At 40.9% G+C, this 17,411-nt stretch overlaps 3 protein-coding genes across 4 annotated transcripts in view; 2 read left to right on the plus strand and 1 right to left on the minus strand.

The window, feature by feature from the left end:
• Positions 1–1,120: 1,120 nt before the first annotated feature.
• On the plus strand, positions 1,121–7,740 carry slc25a20 (solute carrier family 25 member 20). 2 transcript variants are annotated; one of them, XM_083892355.1, is made up of 10 exons: positions 1,121–1,212; positions 1,306–1,424; positions 3,641–3,733; positions 3,822–3,949; positions 4,037–4,127; positions 4,215–4,332; positions 5,610–5,682; positions 5,760–5,869; positions 5,978–6,102; positions 7,115–7,740. In XM_083892355.1, the coding sequence occupies exons 2-10, from the start codon at positions 1,320–1,322 to the stop codon at positions 7,175–7,177; spliced, it is 906 nt and encodes a 301-aa protein (XP_083748481.1). In that variant the 5' UTR covers positions 1,121–1,212; positions 1,306–1,319; the 3' UTR covers positions 7,178–7,740. The 2 variants fall into 2 exon arrangements, with proteins under 2 accessions (XP_083748481.1, XP_083748480.1); XM_083892354.1 differs by having other exon boundaries at positions 4,037–4,332.
• Positions 7,741–8,490: 750 nt separating this feature from the next.
• prkar2ab (protein kinase, cAMP-dependent, regulatory, type II, alpha, B) lies at positions 8,491–11,298 on the plus strand (the record flags this gene model as incomplete). The annotated part of the gene is made up of 10 exons (XM_083891978.1): positions 8,491–8,740; positions 9,328–9,363; positions 9,444–9,592; positions 9,923–10,029; positions 10,113–10,266; positions 10,385–10,486; positions 10,618–10,692; positions 10,760–10,825; positions 10,951–11,083; positions 11,180–11,298. 10 exons carry the CDS (start codon positions 8,491–8,493, stop codon positions 11,296–11,298), a joined length of 1,191 nt encoding a protein of 396 aa, XP_083748104.1.
• A 1,092-nt stretch (positions 11,299–12,390) lies between these two features.
• The window catches only part of LOC310929259 (msx2-interacting protein), a gene marked incomplete at its 5' end in the record, with an annotated part of 15,113 nt that continues 10,092 nt past the window's right edge, over positions 12,391–17,411 (minus strand). The window contains 6 exon segments of the mRNA XM_083891982.1: positions 12,391–13,410; positions 14,391–14,549; positions 14,636–14,830; positions 14,925–14,993; positions 15,253–17,070; positions 17,073–17,388. Of these exon segments, the coding sequence (XP_083748108.1) occupies positions 13,279–13,410; positions 14,391–14,549; positions 14,636–14,830; positions 14,925–14,993; positions 15,253–17,070; positions 17,073–17,388 (2,689 nt within the window). The 3' untranslated portion in view covers positions 12,391–13,278.

A 17,411-nucleotide genomic window follows, 5' to 3' on the forward strand; every position in this document is an offset into this window, starting at 1 on the left:
CATACTTGTCTCATTTCCATTAATAATAATATTTTATATATGATGTTATTTTAAAATGTAAAAATCTAAGACCCATTTCTCCCTTTCCTCATCTTTATCTGCAACACGAAGATGAATTATGTAAGTGTAGGGTTCAGTTAGTAAATCATTAGACATTTAGACATTTTGTTCGTATCTATACTTCTTTAAATGTCACATATATTATCATTGTATAAATAATTATTTGAATTATAATAATACATTCATGATATATTACTTAAAATATGATTTTATGGCAGTGTAACTCTCCTGCACCAGTAGACACACAAAACACAGTTAAAGGCGCCATATGTAAGAATGTGGCCAAAAAGGTTACTACATTCAAATTCAAAACACCGATGTCTTTTAGGTTTCGTCTTCTGACACAACTGGCAACCCGTGTTTGCTCGGCAGCTGAGACTCTACTGACTGCAATGATTGGTAGACGGCGGTAGGTGGCGCCACATGCCAAAACATGATTTCAAAAAATAACATGGTTGGCAGTCTGCAAAATATTTTTTTAATGCAAATATTTTGTCTGTACTGTTGTTGATGGTGAGTTCAGTTTGTTATATGAACATTATTCCTGAGTCTCTGTGACATATAAGGAGGATTTTATGGCCAGTTGCTTTAGATTTATTACATAATGCACCTATTATGTTTTCTTGAAAGAATTTGAATTACACTTAAAGACAATCACTTTGTAAATTTTACGTTTACTTAAATGTTTTTTTTAGTACTGTAGTTCCCTACATTTAAATCACATCCAACAATTAATGTTTGTGTCCCCTTGTCCTTTTTGTACAACACAAGAAAGAACCCCAACCTTGTCAAAAAGGTAACTAATTAACTTTTACTCTGAATATATATATTTTTTGAAACTACTTTCTATTGTTTTTAGTTTAACTTGAGTACATTTTTAGACCAGTACTTTTACTTGAGTAGAATATTTCAGTATGCTTTTCCACCTCTGTTAATTTCACACTGAAAAAAATAAAAAATCGTATTTATTCATTTTAAAGAATGTGTGCGCTAACATATTCACGAAATGGGAAGCATTTTCCGGTCGGACGCCTTAACTGAGACGGACCAGTTTGTTGCAGTTAAACCAGTCCGGGTAGCTAAGTGGGTGAAAGGTTTGACAGCAGCGCAGCGGCGGCATCTCCCTCTCCCGCACACACATATAGCGACCAGGTGCAGCGTCCTTTATTCATGTTGTGTGAATTATTATGTCGGTTTAATCTCGGTGTCATTTTCATTGTGTATTCGTGTGTTTTCTTTACGCAGAGCGGAAAGTCAGAATGTCTAAACAGCCGCAGCCGATCAGCCCGCTGAAGAACTTCTTCGCTGGAGGCTTCGGCGGAGTCTGCCTCGTCTTCGCAGGACATCCACTCGACACCATTAAAGTAATTAATGCCAAGTGTTTTTCTACCGTGTCTCACCACCGTGTCTCACCTACACGTACAGGAGAGTGTGTTAGCTAGGCTACTGCTGCTGTTTGACTGCAGAGAGTCAGCTGCTGCTAATGCTGCTGCTGCTGTCGCCCTTTGACCCACATCCAGTATCTGACTGTAGACAACCTGAGGTGGAAAGAGTCCTGAAATACCACTGTTTTTATTACATTTTACTTAAGTACAAGTAAAAGTACTGCTCTGAAAATGTACTCAAGTTAAAGTTAAACAAGTAGCTTGTTTAAAATGTACTTAATTACTTTTTTGTGCCTTGCAACTGAATTGTTTTTAATTTAAAAAGGCAAACTTTTACAACTTAAAGTGCAGACAAAATAAAATATGTAAACGCGTAACGTTTCGGTCAACATGGCTCAAAGGTCACAAATGCGTCTACCTGTCCTCGTCACTCACCCGCCCTTAAAACAGTTCTTTAGTTAAAGTAAAATTAAAGAATTTTAAAGGTGCCATATGTAAGAATGTGACCAAAACTGTTACTTTTTATTCTTATTCAAAATACCAAAGTCTTTTAGGCTTTGTTTTCTGACGTAACTGGCAACCCGTGGTTGCTCGGCAGCTGAGACTCTACTGACTGCAATGATTGGTAGACGGCAGTAGGTGGCGCCACATGTCAAAACATGATTTGCAGTCTGCAAAATATTTTTTTTAATGCAAATATTTTGTCTGTACTGTTGTTGGTGAGTTCAGTTTGTTATATGAACATTATTCCTGAGTCTCTGTGACATATAAGGAGGATTTTATGGCCAGTTGCTTTAGATGTATTACATAATGCACCTTTAAAAACAGTTTTACACTGGTGTTTTTAGTAGTTACTCCACCAGGGGGCGACAGAAGCTCAGCACTGGACCTTTAATTATTTTTAGTTGTTTCAAACATGTATGTATTGCATTTAAATGTATGTTTCAGCAACAACAAACACAAATATATGCATTCTACTTCTATGTATTTTTATATTATATATTTAGTTAATCTTGCTAGGCACCCAGTGTCTGTTTAACATAAAAAAAGACAAATAAATATAGATAAACTTATTTTGGAGATTCACACACATTATCAATTACAGATTTACTTTCTGGTTTCAATAACTAAAAAATAAAAGGGGTTTTTACTGCAACAAGATTTTTGTTTGTAAAGGTGATTTGGTTTAAATTTAATACAATTTTCCTTCTTTTGTCTTAATAATAAGTCCACACAGAGCTGACTACCAGGTCCTCGTTTACAATCCCACCACTGCTCAGTTTTAGGCCAGCTTGAGGAAATTAGGAATTATGGAACTTTTTTTGTTGCGTAAAAGTATTCTGTATCCTACCTCGTACCTGTGCCGACACTCTGTCCCTGCAGGTCGATTCTCAAACGCTGTGGCTTCGTTTTTGTCCTCCTGAAACACAAATTTGTTACTGGTCAGACCTTTTTATCGACCAGGATCTAATCAGGTGAATTCACCACAGCTGTAGATAGATGTCGAGTATGCGTGAAATTGGAGCCACCTGGGCTACATTTTTGTTTTAAAGGTGAAGTAAGTAGTTTATATTGACATCTAGAGGAGAGGCTGAAATTTACAACAAAGAACTGCTCCTCTGCTCACCCCCTCCCTTCCCTGAGCTCTACGGTGTCCGCAGCCGGTCAAATGTCGTCCTCGTCGTCTTTCTCCGTATCAGCAAATGAGGTTCGTGAGGCGAGGGAGAGGGCGAGCTACTGCGGCTGTAGCAGACGAAGCGGAGAGAGAGGAGGCGGGACTTCCGCTAAAAGTAAAGCGACGCTTGATTTGTTCTCTCGCGTTTGTCCTTACAGGCTCCGGTAGAAAAATGGCGTCTCGCTGCTAACAGTAGCAATGCAACCACGGCCCGCGACCATATTATTTTACATGACTTTTTGAAACACTACTAAAATGAAACAAAAACTATTATAAAGCTACTAGACAATGCAGGAGCACATAATATGTATAAAAAAGTGGATTTTGGGTTATATAAACCCATAAATACTACACAGTGTCCCTTTAAGTGTCATAGTTAAAGTTGTGTTTGTGTGACATTTTACATTTTCTTTCTTAATAAAGTTGAAAAACCTGAAATTCATCCATTTAAAACTCTGAAAGATGTTTTTGTGACCTCCACATGTATGCTTGTATGTATAAAATCCTCTTTCTCTTTTAGGTGCGTTTACAAACTCAATCCAAACCTAAACCAGGAGAGAGACTCGTTTATGCCGGAACCCTCGACTGTTTCAAAAAGACCTTAGCCAAAGAGGTGATTATTACACATTATATATATATATTATACTACATCTAAAGCCTTGTTCCCTCTCCTAAACTTGTTTCCTTCTTTGCTCTCTCAGGGCGTGAAAGGTCTCTACAAAGGCATGGCGGCTCCGATTATCGGGGTCACGCCGATGTTTGCCGTCTGTTTCTTTGGATTCGGACTCGGCAAGAAACTGCAGCAGAAAACTCCACATGATATCCTTACGTAGGTGACTGCTCTGCCGCTGGATTCTTCTGGTCGCGGTTTGTGGTCAATTGTGGACGCTGAGCCTCCGTCTCTTGTCTCCTGCAGGTATCCACAGCTGTTCGCTGCCGGGATGTTGTCAGGCGTGTTCACCACGGCCATCATGGCTCCTGGAGAGAGAATCAAATGCCTCCTACAGGTCAGATACAACAGGATCGAATCAGTGACAGTGCTTTCTGTGTCTTTGTTACATGTGTTATGTGACGTGTGTGTGTGTGTGTTACAGATCCAGGCATCGACCGGGGAGGTGAAGTATGCCGGACCCATGGACTGTGTCAAACAGCTGTACAGACAGTCGGGGATCAGAGGAATCTACAAAGGCACCGCGCTGACCCTCATGAGAGGTTAGAATTGACTCTTTATCTGATTCAAAACACCACAGACCTATTATTAAACTTTTTAAAACTAGTGCTGGGCATGTCGTTAGCGGCGTCAGCGCACATTAACGCATGCCGCGCTTCCATGACGACTGACCGGAAAAAGACGCGTGTGACGTCATGCTACATGCCACGGCACCGGAGTCCAGGCACCGTTTACCAGTTAGCTCCGTTAGCGCGCCTACAGTGGAACTGAAGCGATCTGTTTATTAAAGGAGAAGAGCAGTGCTACAAATAACCAGCATACCTGTGTACTGCGTATGTGTACCTTAAAGGGACACTGTGTAGTATTTATGGGTTTGTATTACCCAAAATCCACTTTTGTATACATATTATGTGCTCCTGCATTGTCTAGTCGCTGTATAATAGTGTGTGTTTCATTTTCTTGGTGTTTCAAAAAGTCATGTAAAATAACATGGTCGCTGGCCGCTACTGCATTGCCACGATGCCATGTCTACGGGAGCCTGTATAGACAAACGCGCGAGAACAAATCAAGCGTCGCTTTACTTGTAGCGGAAGTCCCGCCTCCACTCTCTCTGCTTCATCTGCTACGGCCGCGGTAGCTCGCCCTCTCCCTCGCCTCACGAACCTCATTTGCTGACACGGAGAAAGATGACGAGGACGACATTTGACCGGCTGAGGATACCGTAGCGCTCAGGGAAGGGAGGGGGTGAGCAGAGGAGCAGTTCTTTGTTGTAAATTTCAGCCTCTCCTCTAGATGTCACTATAAACTACTTACTTCACCTTTAAAGTTTAGCGTTACTTTAGAGACTAATTTTAACAAATCTGGAGTCAAGTTAACATGACGTCACACGCGTCAGTCGTCATGGAAATGTGCCTTGTGTTAGTGTTGACGCCGCTAACCACCGTTAATGTGCCCAGCACTATTTAAAACACGTGGTTAGTGTAACGAGAACACGACAAGGATAAGGCCAAGAGCTTCTGTTTCCATTTAAATATTAACAATGGTCATTATTAATTCCAAACTCTGAACAATCTACCAATTAGCAATCGGTAGCAGGCTGAAAATGGGACTTGGCCCACTGCACTGGTCAACTATTTTGATCGTCACTTTGAGTTTTCAGATTTTCCTGCTTCTTAAATATGAATATTTTCTACTTTCTTTGCTCCACACAACAAAGAAATCATTCAAATGAGAACATCGTTTAAGAAACAGTGAACAAGCAAACAAGTCCGATACACATGATACTCGTCGTAACCTGACACGATCTTTGTTGACTCAGATGTTCCAGCGAGCGGCATGTACTTCATGTCCTACGAGTGGCTGAAGAACCTCCTCACACCAGCGGGAAAAAGGTGAATATTTGTTGTTGCTTCACAGTAATTTACAAAATCCTCATCAGAGCTGAGTGGTCAAACCTGTGTGGTTGCAGCCATAATGAGCTCAGCGTGCCCAGTATTCTGTTTGCTGGAGGAATGGCCGGGATCTGTAACTGGGCTGTGGCGATTCCATCAGATGTTCTCAAGTCTCGTTTCCAGACAGGTGTGTTTTTAACTTTAACGACTGAAAACTCTCAGATTCTCAGACACTTTTAGTTCACGTTAAAGATTTTTTTTTTGGCTTCACTTTGTCCCTCTGTCGTTCCCTCAGCTCCAGAGGGAAAATATCCCAACGGTTTCCGGGACGTCCTGAGGGAGCTGATCAGAGAAGAGGGCGTGGCTTCACTGTACAAAGGCTTTAACGCCGTCATGCTAAGAGCTTTCCCCGCCAACGCTGTAAGTGTATACGTTCATTTTCAGGGACGTCATGGGAGTAAATCTTTGGACGTTAAGCGTGAGGATTAAAAGGTCTCAATTGTATGTAGTTTAGATTTGATACTAGAGGTAAAGAAAACAGATATTGTAGGTAGTTGATCTGCAGGATTAAAAAAATAAGGCAGCGATAATCATTATTTGTGCTATAAAAGAAAAGAAAAACATGCAGTAAGGTGACGTAATTAAATATTACATTATTAACCCTTTTACACCTCAAAATGTCTGTCTGGACATACTTTTGCTTCTTTTAACCATAAAAGGGCCAGAAAATGTCCTGTGCTTTTTTGTTTGCCCATTTTTCAGAATAACTTTCAATATCTTGCCGTTATTTACAATTTACTGCATGTTAAAATACTGTATTAACAATTTAAAATGAAGAAAAACACTGTCGTTGTACGTGAACACCAGATTTTTCATGTTAAATTTGAATTTTGAACAGTATAAAACATATTTAAACTAACATTTGTTTACGTTTTTTTCTCAATGTGTAAAAACAGGCCAAAATGTTTTATGTTTTTCCAACTTGACGCTGAATCTCCGGGTTCCTGCAACAGTGTGAGAGAAATTATCGTAATAACAACACATTCATTTTGATGTGCGACTTCTCAGTTTTCAGAAGCAGTTCGATTTTTTCTGATAGCACAAACTGTCGCGTAGCTACGCTAATACAAACATGACCTCTGCGATACGCTCGGTGTTAAAAGGTTAACACTGAAAGGCCTCTTTAGGACACATTTTGGGAGGAAATTAAAAATGTAGATTGCAGAATTTACTAAAGATTTTCAGATTAAACCAGGATATCTTTTAGCACCAATAATCTGCTGATATATTGGTGTAGGATCTCTTAATTCCAGCTGCGTAAAACAAACAAATCAGAGGTTAACCTTATTAATGTAACGGGTGTAGCTCTACCTTAAAATTTTGGTTATTTAATCACTGTTTAAGTGTGTTTCCCCTTTGTCTCGTCTTTCAGGCTTGTTTCTTAGGATTTGAATTCGCCATGAAGTTCCTGAACTGGTTAGCACCGAACCTGTGATGAAAGCTCAGCGTCGCCTCGTTCAGTAAAGTGAAGTAAATCCCAGGAACTGGACTGTGACACACAACAGTGGACGCGCGCGCACACACACACACACGCACGCACACACCAAATAATACCAAGAGATTTTAGCAAATTTCCATTAATGTACTTGATTTTCTTTGACACGTTGTGGTACTGTGGAGGACATGGACCGTTTGTTTTCACAACTCTGACGCAGTGCCAGTTCACACACACAGACACAAAAGCAAATGTTTTCATTCCTGTTTTTGTTTGACTTTTTCTTGAGTTTTGTTCCGTGTGAGGAAAAAGGAGTAAACCGAACATGTCGTGCCTTACCTTTTTGTTATCTGCAGATCAGGGAAAAGGTGCATTTTTGTTAAATTGTGTGTGTGTGCGCACTCTTGTCTCTCTCTCTCAGCAATACACACCTCTCAGACTGTCCTGTGTGCTGTAACAGCCTCACACCTCACACCAACTCAGTGACTTGAGCACAGTAGCTGAGATTTATTGAATATGAACAGAATACGATTGTCATCATGTACAGAAATAATAATAATAAAAAAAATGAATCAACTTTTAGAAATGAGAAATGTGTCTTGTGCTGCCTTTTTTAAAATCAACCGCTAATGTCCGTTTGTTTTTGGAATAGCCAATAAAGTCAATTTTAAAGAATAAAAAAGAAAATACAATTAGGTATATTAAAGTTTAGCTCAAGAGGGGAACTTTATAATACAAATGAACATATTGTTATAGCTCAAATGTTCACAAAATGCTAAATAAGTCAATTAAAGATAGGGTTGGAGATCCTGGAAAAACAGACTTCCCTCTGAAGCCACGCCTCCTGAGCACAGGAACATGCAACGAACACAGATTCACACAGCTTAAGCTAGCTTTAAGCTAATAGATAGATGGCAATTTTTTAAGCTATTAGATGGATACCAAACGTTTTTTAGCCAACTTCAGCTAGCTTTAAGCTAATAGATAGATTGCGATTGTTTTAGCTAACTTTTAGCTATTAGAGTGAAAACAATTATTCATAGCTAACATAGATTCTAGGGTGTAATTTATCAGGCAGCCTTTAATTATTTCTGTTTTCAAAAGTCAAAATCAATACTTTCCGACTGCTGGCTGCTCTAAATAAAGGAATCAATAATTTGCTGAATGTAAAAGAGAGAGTGGGACAGGGGGTTGAGGGGGGAGTCTATGGTGTGGACAGATTGTCTCACCATATGTGTCGGATATTTAGTGCAGCTAATACAATTCGTCTCAAGGTTGTTCTTCCAAACCCCCGACCTCTGACCTCTTTGACGATGAGTAAGCGTGAGATACCGGCCGGGTTAAAGGAGCTCTTGCAGGGATACGCCGTGGAGGTGCTGCGCCGCAGGCCGTCCAACTTGGTCGAATTTGCCGTGCGACATTTTACACAAGTTCTAGAAAATCAAAGAAACGACCAACGAGGAAGGACACGCGGCACAAAGGATGAGAGGAAAGGAGTCACATTTGAGACTAACAAGTCCACAGAGGATGAAGAAGAGGAGGAGGAAGAAGAAGACACTGTTAGTGAGTATTAGTGGTAATAAGTAAAAACTATTGTACAATTAGAGTAATAGTACATGCATGTCAAGTATAATATACAACTTAATATTTATGTTAAGAATGGCACCAATAAAAGAGATAGATAGGTAGATGATATCGTTTTAGCTAACTTTTAGCTATTAGATGGATAACAATTGTTTTTAGCAACTGAAGATAGCTTTAAGCTAATAGATAAACAGATAGATATAGTAATTGTTAGCTAACTTTTAGCTATTATATGGATAACAATTGTCTTTAGCCAACTTAAGCTAGCTTTAAGCTAATAGACAGACACATACCGTTAGCTATTATATAGATAATTGTTTTTAGCCAACTTAAGCTAGCTTTAAGCTAATAGATAAATAGATAGCAATTACTTTAGCTAACTTTTAGCTATAATATGGATAACAATTGTTTTTAGCCAACTTAAGCTAGCTTTAAGCTGATAGATAGATAGATAGATAGATAGATAGATAGATAGATAGATAGATAGATAGATAGATAGATAGATAGATAGATAGATATGTCAAATCTACTCTAACACCGTCTCCATCATCTATCTCTATCTGCAGAGTCCATCACGGCTAAATACAGTCGCAGAGTTTCAGGTCGGTCACTGGAGCAGGTTGTGTCATGGTTTCCATGGTGTAGTACAGTATTTTAACTTACTTGTGACTGTGACTTTCAGTTTGTGCAGAGGCGTACGATCCTGATGAGGACGACGATGATGATGATGTTAATGCAGAGACTCGGGTGTTGCATCCCAAAACAGACGAGCAGCGACACAGACTTCAGGACGCGTGCAGAGACATTTTACTGTTCAAAACACTGGAGAGGGTAAAAAACAACAACTTCACATTTACAACGTTATATTCTCTGTACTTTCACTTATTTTCTAATATTTTTCCATTTTATTTTCCTCTTATTAAATCTTATTTTGGGGCCACGCGGTTCTCAGATTTCCTCAATCTCAGAGAGGACCATGAGAGTGAATGGTTGTTTGTTCCTATGTTGTGGACCTCTGATGGATCAGTGACCTGTCCAGGATCTGCGTACCCCGCCTTTAGCCCTATGTCACCTGGGATTAGCACCAGCGACCCCTTAGGTGGAGGATAAAGCAGTAGAAGATGGATGGATGGCACATGAACTTGCCTTTATCTCTTCCAGGAGCAATTCTCTGAGGTTTTGGACGCCATGTTCGAAGTGCTGGTCAAAGCTGAGGAGCACATCATCGATCAAGGAGACGACGGAGACAATTTCTATGTGGTAGAGAAGTGAGAGATTAGATTTCACATGATTTTTCTTAAATATTTAAACATAGTTTTCATAATTCTCTTTCTCGCTGTATAATTTCCAGAGGCGTGTATGATATTTTTGTACAGAAGGACGGAGCAGACATGTGTGTTGGTAAGTATGACAACAAGGGGAGTTTCGGTGAGCTGGCTCTCATGTACAAAACGCCGCGAGCTGCAACCATCATCGCAACGCAGGAGGGCTCTCTGTGGGGCCTGGTGAGTCTAATATAGGCTGTTTACGTTGTGTACAGAGAACACAACACAACACAACTTTCTTTCGTCATGGAGGTTGTGGCTGAAGATTTTTACGTCTTAAGTTACTTTTCTTTGGTAGGATCGAGCCACATTTCACAGACTGATTGTGAAGAACAACGGCAAGAAAAGGCGGACGTACGAGGTCTTCGTCGAGAGCGTTCCTCTGCTGAAGTCCCTCGAGGTTTGTTTGTTCCCTCAGACATGAACGTAAAGCACCAACAAAATAATCACCTCAGGTTTTCAGGTGACTTCAGGATGTTCCTCACAGTAGATTATGTCGTCAGACTTGACTATTTTTTCTTTCTCCACAAGCTCTCTGAAAGAATGAAGATCGTTGATGTTCTGGGAGCGCGAGCGTTCAACGATGGAGAGTGTGTCATAACACAGGTATAGTGTTGTTGTTGTCGTCATGTTCATGTTGTATTAAATGGGCTTTATAAATGTGGTGTTTCAGGGGGAGACGGCCGACTGTTTCTACATCGTGGAATCAGGAGAAGTGAGGATAACGATAAAAGGCAAAGTAAGCACAGTTGCATTATTTAGGTTTTCTCTAAATAAAACAAACAGTATTTACCTTTGTTTTTCATCTTTGAATCGTGAAATATTGAATGTGCGTGTTCGTTAATGTTGGTGTTGGTCTCACAGATAAAGGTCGGTGTGGAGGAGGAGGTGGAGGTCGCTCGCTGCTCCAGAGGTCAATACTTCGGGGAACTTGCTCTGGTCACCAACAAACCTCGAGCTGCGTCCGTGTACTCTGTGGGACAAACCAAATGTTTAGGTTTGTGAGTGTCAGGAACAAAGTTATAATAGTTACAGATGATACACATGACACATGATGAATCTAAATATGTAAATGTGCGTGTTTTCCTTCAAGTGATCGACGTCCGGGCTTTTGAGCGTCTGCTGGGGCCCTGCATGGACATCATGAAGAGGAACATCTCTCAGTACGAAGACCAGCTGGTGGCGCTGTTTGGCTCCAGTGTGGACTCTTGAAAGACGAGGACATGGAAAAGATGAACACTTAGCATTTCAGTCAAATAATAGAACAAAAACAGCATAGTTTGTCACGTGATTCTTTTTCCCTGTTCAGTTTTTTTGCACAGTTTAGCCTCACAAACATCGGATTTATAAATGTTCTGTTCCTGTATCTAATATTTATGAGTAGAATACTTCCTGGTTCATTTGTTTTATTTAATATAATAGTACTTCTTTTAATCTCAGCTGGTATTTCTTCTTTTTTATGTCTTTAATCCCCTAGTTTTTCTATGCTGTAGTTTTTATGCCTCCATGAATTTTGACTATCTCTTATTTCCAAACTCCATATATTCTTGAAAATGTACTACATGTTTCCACCACACCCACATACAAAACAATATAATTATTGAGCAATACTTAACTTATAATGAGGTAACGCGTCATACCTTTACTGTTACCGTGACAATCCAGCTACAATAGATAAAACAAGACAGAGGTATCACTCTGACGACCAATCAAACCGCACTTTAACCTCACATTCACGTCTGGTTGATGATTGAAAGAAAAGTCATACCTTTAAACGCAATCATTTATCAGCTCCTGGTTAAACATTTCATTTTTTGTGGACATGTCGCAATCGTAAAAGAGAGTGACGGCCCACGGTTTGATGTCAACAGCAACTGGAAGGTTACGTGACTTTCACCCAACCTCGTTTTGTTTTGTGTTCTCAACAAAGCGTCTGACCCGTGTCGTCAAAAGTCAAATAAAGACAACAAATACGACCCAGAAAGTCCACGTTGTAGCCTCTGTACGAGTTGGCAAAATTAACACTTTAAAAGTAGTTATCCAACTGTGTCGAAAAACCATTCTCTGTATCATCAATTAAACAGCAGCACAAACTGTTTCCTTGCAAATGATCACATAGAACTTTCAAGATTTACTACAGAAGCATTTTTGCCCGACTGTGTTAGAGTTAGTTGCATGCAATAAACCGACATTGATCATTGAAAATAAAAGGATAACATCTTAAATATTTAAATTTTCTGGAGTTTGTTTTATTTGAGTTACAAAATATGAAGTGCCATCAGCAGACTCTGCAGAGGAGTGTGCCAACCTTCTTGAGTTACAAGTATTTACAGCCAAAAGTCAAGGATATCCATTCTAAACGTCCACACAGCGGTTCTGGTATTCCCCCAGAGTTCAAATCTCTGTTTGTCCAAGTTCCATAGTCAAAGGTTTAAATATTTAAAATATTTACAAAGGTCCTGTATTCCAACAACAACAAAAAACTCCCAAATCAATCTGTACGCTTGATGAAAGCAAAGACGGGTGCCAGAGGTGTTTCTGCGTCAGTAGTGTGAGAACGTGAGCAGAGCTGGTGGAATTAAAGGAGCTGTTAAACGAACGTGGTCCTCTACAGGGTCTCCATCATTTTACAAGATAATTCTTCCTCCTCATATCAAGCCTGGGGGAGGAAGACTGTACAGAATTATTTAAAATTACACATTGAAATGCCTTTTCTTTTTTTTTTTAATAGCCATTAACGGCCTCCGTGATCTTCTCTTGTAAAGAAATGAATGCAACAATCAATAAGACAGATGAAATAAAAAGGCCACCCGAAAAGTCACTCTTGTTCATCAAAACGTCCCGTTTTTTGTTTTTTTTTTAGTTTTTTTTCTTCTTCAAAGAATCTCCAAACATTAAAATTAAACTCCAATAAATAAAAAAAATACAGCAGAAAAATGGTCAAATAAGACTGACTCTGGTTTGGTCCATCCCTGAGTTCTTTTGAGAAGGACAAACATACCAGACAGGAGTGACACAAAAAGATAAGGACTGATGGTGGGAGAGAAAAAAAAAAAGTATTAATACACATTCCCACTATGTCCAGGAAGAAAGAAAGAAAAAAAAACAACAATAATCCCATATTCCTCTGGTTTCCTGAGGCTCATTGGTGAGAACATTCATCCACGGGACAGAGTTCCCACTCGTGAAAGGTTACACAGAAGTGATGACGATCATGAGGTGAGGAGAGATGCTGGAGATCCTGTTGAGGAGGTCGGGGGCCAGCTGGGATAAGTGGCTCTCGGAAAATTCACACGGTGGGAAGATCTGTATGACGTAGGCGGGCTGGAAGAGGAACAAATATACGGTGTTAGACACAGAAACACCACATTCGATGCCACTGTGAACCGTCAACAATGAATAAAAAACAACGTTGTTCATGCATGGAAGACAGTAGAGCTGGAACAATTACTCGATTCATTGATTAATCAATCGATTTAAAAAAAATTTCATGATAAAAACGAGATTTCTGATTGTTTTAGCTTCTTAAATGTGAATATTTCAAGTGTCCTTGCTCCAGATAACACAGAAATCAGGAATAATTTTGAACAAAATAACAGGTCTGACAAACACTGATCAACCTTTTTTTATGTTTTCTGACATTTTATGGACCAAACGATTACTTGATTAATGTAAAATCGTGACTAGTCGTGAAAATAATCGTTAGTTGCAGCTCTAGTTAAACCACTGGTTGAGTATTTGTCCATTTCTTTCCACTTAATTTTATGTCTGATATGAAGGGCTGTTGTATCATGATTAACTCAAGAAGCCTTATAGTTACTTTTTACATAATAATAACAACAATGTATTATTTGCAGTGTATCTTCATTGGGAATCAAAGGAATCCAAGGAAAGTTGATTTATGAAGTTTTCAGATTTGATTATTTCAAATCCAAACAGGTGCAATAATCCTGAGGTAACACAATGTCTACTTCTGCAAATGTGCACGTGCTGTTGACATTAAAATTTCTGGAGATCCAGTTTAGTTGTCCTCTCTGTTTCGTACAGGTTCTGCTTTATTGTTGGGGGCAGATGTTGGCACATACAGTCTAAAATGATATAAAGGCTGGAATACAAACATTTTGGTGAAAAGACTGAGGATCATTCAAGTTAAGTTACATTAACCATAGCTTTCCTGTGGAATCTAAGAAAGGTTTAGTTTTGTCTTTTACATTATGTTAAAACTGACGTTGTGCCATCTCTGGTACTATTAAGGAAGATTATTACAAAAATCTTTCTAATCACATATAAACGATAGTTCTCACCTGATTGGAACCTGGGTTGGGGATATTAATGATACCAGCGGCCAATTTTGACTGCAAGTAGTTGATAAAAGCGGCCTTAAGAGCTTGAGTTTGGTTTAGAACATCATCTTGATCTCGTCCACAAGGCAGAGCCAGGAGAAGGCAGAAGTCGCTGTCCCCCTGTGTATGAAAACAAACAATTTATAGAAACTGAAATCTTCATTTAAAAATAATAATAATAATAATAATAAACAAAAGACACTCACGGTCATCCTTCTGGCCACGTTCTCAAGCTGCGAAGCTTCTAATCTCATTCTCTGGACGATCCTGAGCAGAGCGCCTCCTTCTTGTAGGGGCAGCGATCGGTGAGCCAAAGCTTTGTTGCCGCACACAAAATGCAACTGGACTGCAGCCGTGTCGTTCTTCAGCGCCAGCAGGCCTTGCCACACAATAGGGTATTTCTGTTTAAATACGGGACAAAACAAAGGCAGGTTTGTAAGACAAGCGCAGCTCTTGTTCAGAGCCTGAAAACAATTGTGAAGACTTTTGTCTTACTGTGAGCAGCTGCACCATATTAACAGGCGGTGTCGTCTTGCCATCTGGTTTGGCCTGGGGGTCTGCACCCTGAGGATTTGAGAAAACAAGAGCATTGTGTCATTAGCAGCTCTGGTAACAGGACAATGTCAACACATGCTAGAATTTCCACTCGGTTTACATTTCTATTTATTTTTAGGGGACCAAGCGAGACAGTCTGGCCAAGAAGTAAAAATTTGCATGAAAGTAAATATGTTTTAATGCTACAATGTCAGATTTGTTAGGGCTGGGTGAATCTAATAGTCTGGCTAACAGGTTAACTAATAGTCTAGCTAACCGTTAAACTCACAATATTTGGTGTGATGCTCAACTGCGGTTGGTTGATTCCAACAGCAGACGTCTCTGGCAGTTGAGAGTGGATGCCTCTTGGGTTGGAGTACATCCCCGAGTACTCTGGGTATGAACCAGTAGGCCCTGGTGGCATCAGCTGAACCCTCTGTGGAGATGCTATTGCTGGACCAGATTGTCGAATGCCTATCCCTCCGTCTTTAGGAAGAGGAGAGTGCGGCCTTTTTCCTTCCAATGGCTTTGTTATATCTTTCTCAGAGACACCTTTGGACAGAACGTGTGGTCTCGGCGACAGTGGTGCAAGTGTGTCCGATATGTGACCAGTGTGAGGGTCTGCAGCTGAACGCTCCCCCTGTTGGTGCAAGAGCACACGCATCTCTCTCTGTGCCATGTAGGTTTCCAACTGGACATTATTCCGCAAAGGCCCACGAGGATCCGACTGCATCGTGTCCGGTTTCAACTGTGTGGTCGATTGTCTCCCGGCCATGTGGAAGTGTCTGGCTTCTTCCGGTTCGCCCTCGTGACTTCTCAAAGAACCGGGGTTCACCTTCAGAACCTTGTCTCTACCAACAGCCTGTGGAGAGGTGGGCCGTGGCTGAATGGAACCAGACCAGGGAGAGGCAAGAGGCTCACTGTGCATCCCATAGCTCATAACGGAGAGCGGCGGAGTATTGACGCGGACGTCTCCCTGGACGAGATGGCCCACTGGAATTGATTGGGTAACACAGTGAGGAGACATCCTTCCCAGGCCTCCAGGCACACTGTGGGGCGGCATGATAACAGACTGCTCTGGATGGTGTACACCAGTGATAAACTGTTGCATGGCAGGATGACCGGAGGATAACATCACTGGTATGCCTTTGGGCGAGGAGGAGCCAATGGGCGAGGACACTTTAGTAAATTGAGAATGTGGATGACCCGACTTGCGTGGAGAACGCGGTTCCTGTTTGATGCCGCCGAGGTGTGAAGCAGCTCTGTCACCAGCTGCTGTGACAAATCCTACATGGTTGCCTGGTGGAGAGGGCAAATGGGGGCTTATTGCTGGACTAATAGCAGACGTCCAAGACGGCTTAGCACCGTCTGTACTGTGAGCATCAGCACTGTCCATTTTCTTTTGATGTTTTAACGGCATGTAGTCTTGATGGTAGGTCAACAACTGCTGGCTACCTGGTGTAAGACGCTTTACTACACCTTGGGTTGCAGACTGGTAACTCGATTCCATCTTTTCCAAACCACTGCTCTCTTGCTTAATAGACAAAGCTGCCTGTGGCTTGCCAGGATGCCCATGATCTGTCTGCAGTGAAAGCCCCTTTTGAAGTCCAGACTGAGAGTGACCATACATTTCCTGTTTTATCTGGGGCATCGATACCAACTGCTGAGATTCCATATCACCTGCTGTTGCCTGTGGGATCTGACTTATTTTAGCACTAATCCGCTGGGGCCCCTCTGTTTTTTGACCCGAGTGGCTCAACACAACCACTCCTTCAGACGTATTGACCCTTAGTCCAGGGCAAGATCCGATACTTAGACTGGAGCTCTCAACAATGAAACGCGCGCTGCTAACCCCCTCATCAGCAACAGGTGGACCCAGGTATGACCCAGTATCATCTTTGCTGGGCCTATATGAGGATTTGGGCAGAGGAATGTCCACACATGGATTTCCAATATTCATATTCAGTTTGTCTTCTGGCTCAGGAGGGTTACAAACGCGACTGATAACGGAGGTTGCAGTGGACGCAATAACGGAGATCACAGACTTTGTTTCAGGAGATGGTAGCGTGGCTGGAGATCGAACAACAGATGGACCTGAATGATGAGAGCCATTCTACTGTCCGATAGTGGCGACTTGTTTGGCACAATAGCTGATAGAGTGGTACTTTCCAATGGGTTCTGATCTTGGATGGTGGTCTGATTACTCGGAATAGAACTGCTACCTGATAGTGAAACATTTTTGTGTTTCATAAGTATCTGTCTCAAGTCACTTGTACTGTGTTCAGTTTCCATTTTCTCAGAGTCTGAAGGCAAAGGCTGGTTTTCTTTCGAAGTCAATGGCAAGACGGGTGAAGCGACAACTCCATCTTTAGATTGATAGTGCCAATCGGGTGGAGAAACAGTAATTCTACTGGTTTGAATGGGTCTGATATTTGGCCGAGTGACTAG

This window comes from Microchirus variegatus, assembly GCF_963457635.1.
Source record: "Microchirus variegatus genome assembly, chromosome: 7".
NCBI classification, from domain to species: domain Eukaryota; kingdom Metazoa; phylum Chordata; class Actinopteri; order Pleuronectiformes; family Soleidae; genus Microchirus; species Microchirus variegatus.

What these genes read in the sequence shown, in the direction of transcription:
- slc25a20 (XM_083892354.1), top strand. Translation starts at nt 1,320, where the DNA reads ATGTCTAAACAGCCGCAGCCGATCAGCCCGCTGAAGAACTTCTTCGCT. An exon ending in ACTCCACATGATATCCTTAC is followed by an intron (nt 3,950 to 4,036) that starts GTAGGTGACTGC and finishes TGTCTCCTGCAG; the next exon opens with GTATCCACAGCTGTTCGCTG. An exon ending in CGCGCTGACCCTCATGAGAG is followed by an intron (nt 4,333 to 5,609) that starts GTTAGAATTGAC and finishes TTGTTGACTCAG; the next exon opens with ATGTTCCAGCGAGCGGCATG.